We start from the raw sequence: 6,000 nt of genomic DNA, 5'->3' as shown, positions 1-6,000 counted from the left end.
AACTTTAAATACTTAACACATGAAAGTTTATTGTCAAACTTTCTTATATAAAACATACATAACAACATTCTCACAATACAGATAAGTAGGCTAGTAAGAGAGTCCATCTTGCACGAATGATCTGGTCTACATTTAATTCACAAGAGTAGCAGAAGAGCATTAAGTCCATTGCTTACTATTAAAAAAAACCTCCAATACATAACTTCAAACAGATATATTGAAAGATGGTCCAAAATTCAAAGTTACTCTTGGTATCATAATTGGTTGAGCTGCAGAAACATTCTAAGGAGTTTAAGAGGAACCCTGATTGTGTGCTCTATAAACAGAAAATTAGTAACTTCAGTTGCAGATTGTAGTGAAAATGCAGTTTCTGGGGACTTAGAGAAAGCATGGTATAAAAACCACATGCTGAGAAACAAAAAGAATATTTCTTTCCAAGTCAACAGCAATCAGAAGATACAAATATCAACCGTCCAGAAGAGGGCTGTTTTAGGAATGACAGAATGAAAAGTTTAAGACTGAGAACTTTCACAGTAGGTTAGTTTATGATCCATTTCCATTTTTTTCTTCAATATAGTATCTTTTCTTTCTTTGCCATCAAAACCCCCCACAACATCAAAACACCAAAGTAGAACATCATCAGATAAGCAGGTTGTGGACATCATGACTACTTTTCCATTTTTGACCTCAAATTCCAGTTTCCCAATCGTGGGAAGTAGCAACTCCAAGACAGCAAGGATGGAAGAGGCTGATGGCTTTTAATCTGAAGCAATTATCTTTTGTATATGCAGATTCTGGCTGTAGCCACTGCAAAGGCAGCTTCCAACACAGCACCTTTACTGGGTGCTACAATCAGGGGCCTTATCTTTGTCTGAAGTCCCAAACAAGTGCTTAAGATGTTCTTCTGTGGACTGTGTGGCCGCAGGACACGTATCTGTACAGAAGACAAGAACATTAAAGCCTTTCTCAATTAGACAAGCTGTAGGAATACAGTGATTTAATCTTGACTAGTGTTTTGTATGTCAACTATCAAAGTTTGCCCCTGAGTAGCTTTGTGTTGTGAGGAACTCTGTACTATTACCAAGTTGGCCATCACAAAAACAGCAATGAGTCATGTTCTCTCTGAGAGTCTCCTAGTGATACCTCAAAAATGGGTTAACTCTTCAACATGTCTGCTGGGGCCTTCTGAAAGTTGGGGGAAGCAGTGTAATGATGAGGGCAGTAGCATTAATACACTAGCAGAGACCACTAGGAGAGTGGTCACTAGGAGGTGACTTCCCCAGAAGTCACCAGGCCAGATATAAGAAATCAGGAGTGGAGCTAAGGAACTGAAGTCACCATCAAAACTGCTATTACTGCAGCTGGAGCCAGGCAGTGTGGCAGATGCAACACCAAAGACTAAAGCCTACCATCTCAAAAAAAGTCAACCAGCCATTAACTTTCAGTAATTTTACCAGAAGTCTGTGATTAACCAATATAAAGTTAAACATTTTAGAGCATCATTATCTAAAAATGATATTTTGCTGATTCACTTTTAAAAATCAGTCATCACTTTGACTGCAGAAAAGAAAGAAGTTTGTATAATCTTCAGGAGGTGAATGATTCATTTAAATATTTCTGTTATGTAGAGCATATATAGCCTCACAACTCACATGGTCAGCTTTTCAACAGTCAGCTGACTAACCATTCAGGGAAACTGTGTTATCGTGCAAGTTTCAGGTCTGAATATATAAGTACAGAGCATTTACCCTCAACTCAGACTATCCCTTACATTTCTCCTCTCCAAATCTTTACAGGACAACACCACTATGTTACATACCTGTTAGCATACCGAGGTTGGAATTATCAAAGAAATTTGTTGGACAACTCAGTGGCAGAGGTTTTGATAGGTCCTGAGTCACAATTTCCTGAGAAACAGGTTCCTTGGAGGGCGAAAGCATTTGTTCTTTAAAGAAATATGATACTGTCTTTTTTGGAGACTGTCGTATTGTCTCTCGAGTATTTTCTCTTGAGGATCGTTCTCTCCATTTTAGTGCTCTTTCTTTCCATTTCCTGAGTTCCTCTTTCAGCTGACGCTCATTACTGTAAAGAAAAAAACCCCAGCATTTAATTAAGAATAAAAAAAACAAAACACAGTTCCTTTAAGGAAAAATTCTGGAACACCAGACAGTTCCTATATTTTCAGATGACATACTACAGACATGGCAATGCAATAGTTGTGTATCTTTCAGAGGAAATTTTTTTTTATTTTTTTAAGCTAAAATTCCTCCCAGCATACAATTCAAGTGTATCTTCCAACATTTAAGAGATTCTTATGAAAATAAGCAATTTAAAGTTCCAAAGCCATTTATGGCTTTATAAACCATAAATCACTGGCTTTAAGTAAAAATTTATGAAGTGAAAAAATCTAGCAAATTTCAAATTAATGATTAGTTACTTCTATAGGTGTCCCAGAAAGAAACACTAATGACATGCATGGTTAAATACAACAAATGTTTTGACATTTTGCCAGTCAGCTTTACACTTACCTTAGTAGAAGGTCATTTTGTTTCTTCAGGTGCAAGTTTTCTTTCTGTATCTTAGCTTGCTCAGATTTTAGCACGAGTATTTGTGTGCTCTGCACAATACCACTGCCACCACCACAAGTAAGGGGTATTTGGGATTCCTGAGGAGCTGCTTCTTTCAGCACTAGAAAAACAATTTTATAGAGATGTGTGTGCGTTGTTTGGACAGGGCTTAAAACCAACTCAATATACTTTTTAGCCTATTCATTCTTGTGGTCCTATATGTAAAACCTCCCTAGGTTACAAGTGCTATTACAACAGCTATTCTTTTTTCTACACAAACACACCTCCCAATATTCCCACTGCCAGGGAGATACTAAGAAACATAAGATTCTTCATTGGGTCATTTAGAATTAAAATAGTTTGTTTCAGGTATGTCATAACTATGACTAGAACTAGCTATTTGTATGTGCAGTCAGTCAAGGAAAAAATGGCAATGTGAGCTACGACCACAGCAGCTTGTCTCTCCACAAGTGCAAATGTGGCCAGAGAAGTAAACACAAGAACTGCTGTCATTCTAATGTAGTGTATCTGGAGCTAATGTAGTCTGCTTTCCATCTCATCTTTCAATGCACCCAGTTCTCCTCATAGCCTTTGAGATACAAGGCCTGCACCTCAACCTCGTCTTTAACCATATAACCTTAAAACGTAATGTCAAGAGTCCCTTCTATTTATCTTGAATTTACCAGTAACATCTTGGTCTTGGTGTGCTCTTCTGAGTTCTTCTTTTAGCTTTGTTAACTCTTGTTCTCGGTGTTCTGACAGAGCTTTATAATTAGCAAGTCTATGAGGCAGGAAGGGAGGGAAAAAACCAAAACCAGAAAACCTCAGTTTAATAGTTATTACAGTTGCAGAAGGGCTAATTTGAATTCCAATGAGCTATCAAATACAAGAAATACCCAAGTTATACAAGAAGAACTACATAAACCTGGTTGTCAGTTAGATTTTAGGTAAAGTGCACAAATCCAAAAGTTGGACTAATTATTCTCTGCGTATCCCCTCTCTCTAGTGAATTAGAGAAAGCTTTCAATTACTGCTTTCCCCTTGCCTTCTTTTGTCAGAACAGTTATTTCAGTTATGGCTGAACATGGTTGGTTGAGAAATTTTGGTGGGTGTATAGGGAAGGAGTTGTGTAAGCAACCTAAGGTGCATATACATTTTGCCTTCTCTGGAATCTAGACACAATAAAACCCTGTGACAGCTAAAGCTTAATGCTTACTTCTTATTATGTGGGAACATAGAGAAGTAGAAGCTAAGAACAAAGTAGCAACATAAAATTTGAACTTACTTCATTTCAAAAAAGTTGGATTGTTTCATTCTTTCCATATCACATTTTACCAATTGTGTTTTGAGATGATCAATTTCTTCTTTGTACAACTCAGAACCTTTATCTAATTTTGCCTGAAATGAAAATATTTAGTACAAAGAAAGGCTTGTTACTTAACAATGGAATTAAGGGTTGTTTACCTTGTATCTTTACTATGATCTGCTAGATTTTGCAGGACAAGAATGGGAGCAGGAAGTTATTTTCACTAAGGTGGCCAGCATTACCAACTAGCACTATAGTAGCAGTTGGTATCCTACTCTCATGTATTACATGCAATCATATTTTAGCAAGTTTTGCTGACTTCTGCACAGGTGTAAGTCTGGGAATTTTGGACTAGCGTGCAAATGTATTACATTGAAAAAGCAGATCAGGCTTCAGTTTAAAAGTTTTAAATTTTTTTAGAACGTTTCACAAATGCATTACAGATAAATTTACCTTCTAATATTATAATATGGGTTGTAAATTTTGCCTCTGAAGGTTGTGCTGGTAGAATATGAAACTGCAATGCTAAATATGCAAGTAGAGTGTTTTACTCTAGGAATGCCATACAGAACAATATGTTGACTTTAGAGCACTATGTCTCATTACAGCTGTTCTCAAGCATGCTTGTTTTCTTTCATCAGAGGAAAATGAGAATAGTAAAGTATTTTGCTCATACCTGAAGACTCTGATTCTCTGTTAAGGCAGTCCTGAGGCACTTATCCATCTCATTCAGTTTGGCTTGCAATTGGGTGAGCTCACTTGTCTCTGTTTTTATACTTATCTGTGCTTGTAACTTGTTTATTCTGTCATCTTTCTCTTTGACATTTTCTCCTACTTCATTTATTACATTTTCCAACTTCTGAATTTTTACTTCCATAGCCTATTGAAATATATCAATCAGTTATGAGTAGTTATGTCAAGAGACAGTAGCTGTAACAGCACACAGTCATATTCTTAGCAAAACCAAAAAACCCAAAACACAAAAAAAATCCAACACTACAGGCTCAATGGCAACTCTTTGTGTCTAGATCATTATTTTGTGTCCCCTTTTAACAGTCTGGAACACTCAAGTCTAAGAAAAGAAAAAAAGGTTTTGAAGAAGGGTAACTGTGACAAAAATCCTAGGAAAGAGAAAATGAGTCCTCAATTCCTATGATTAGAGAGAGCTTTTCTCCAGCTTTGCATTTGACATAGTGAATACCATGTACTTACAGGAAGCATCCAGAGTATCACACTACTAAAATCAATACTTCAAAACCAAATGAAAACATGTAATATGAATTTCTAAACTGACATCTATTTGTGTACAGAAATCAGGTAATTAAAATACTCACATTATAGGCAAGAGCTCAAACTTGAAAATAAAAAAGCTACTAAAATGTACACTCTGGGCTAACATATTATGGTGGCACAGATTTATAGTTGCCAATCAATCTTTATTTTCATTTTGGAGTACTCTCACTCAGAAAGCAAGCATCAAAGAAGTTTTCCTTAGAAACAAGCATTAGTACCTTTACATCTTGTTCTGCAGCCTTTAATTTATTATGAAGCCTATAGTTTTCTTCTTTTAACATGAGACTGGCAGAGCTATCAGGGGCCAGTTTTTCTTTTAGAGTGTTTAGATCCTGAAGCAACTCTTCATTTTTCTCTTTTCTCTGTTTCAATTCAACATCAGCATTTTTACTGTCATTGGAAGTTCTGGCATCCAGTTCTGAAGAAAGCTGAAGGAGCATCTGCAGTAGCGTCATAGAGATAAAATTTTAAATAATTTCTGAATCAGCTAGAAATAAGGCAAGTAAAAAAACAGGAAGTATCTTGGCCTGTATTAATTTCACATTCTTGTTTCAGTGTCCCATTTGAAAATGCTTGCTATCAGAAATGTAATCAGTAACATTTATAAGAACGGTTTCGTTTCCAAAAGAGAAGATGATAGTACATTGCAGGATTACCAGTGTTTCTGTGTTAACTCAAGCACTATTACAGAAACAAAGGAATATATTAGAAAGACTTCTTGAATATCAGTAACAGAAAGAAACACAACTATTCAGAATTTTTTGCTAGAACATAGTCACTGACTGAAGAAATTTAAACCGTTTTAGAGAAAAAATACACATTGGGCTATTCTAG

At 36.1% G+C, this 6,000-nt stretch overlaps 1 protein-coding gene across 5 annotated transcripts in view; it reads right to left on the bottom strand.

Annotated features, from left to right (window-relative positions):
- CENPE (centromere protein E) overlaps positions 1-6,000 on the bottom strand; it is a 34,967-nt gene continuing 28,967 nt past the window's right edge. For all 5 annotated transcript variants that reach the window (XM_027717921.2, XM_027717924.2, XM_027717922.2 and 2 more), the window contains 7 exons: positions 5,385-5,606; positions 4,550-4,753; positions 3,853-3,965; positions 3,251-3,348; positions 2,529-2,688; positions 1,820-2,082; positions 1-934 (listed from right to left, as the gene is read on the bottom strand). In XM_027717921.2, the coding sequence (XP_027573722.1) occupies positions 837-934; positions 1,820-2,082; positions 2,529-2,688; positions 3,251-3,348; positions 3,853-3,965; positions 4,550-4,753; positions 5,385-5,606 (1,158 nt within the window). In that variant the 3' untranslated portion in view covers positions 1-836. The remainder of the gene's footprint in view (positions 935-1,819; positions 2,083-2,528; positions 2,689-3,250; positions 3,349-3,852; positions 3,966-4,549; positions 4,754-5,384; positions 5,607-6,000) is intronic.

The sequence above is a fragment of the Pipra filicauda genome, unplaced genomic scaffold, assembly GCF_003945595.2.
Source record: "Pipra filicauda isolate LSUMZ 115617 unplaced genomic scaffold, ASM394559v2 scaffold228_size1260155_pilon, whole genome shotgun sequence".
Taxonomy (NCBI): domain Eukaryota; kingdom Metazoa; phylum Chordata; class Aves; order Passeriformes; family Pipridae; genus Pipra; species Pipra filicauda.
Note: the sequence above shows the minus strand (reverse complement) of the source record. Positions and strands in the feature narration are given on the sequence as shown.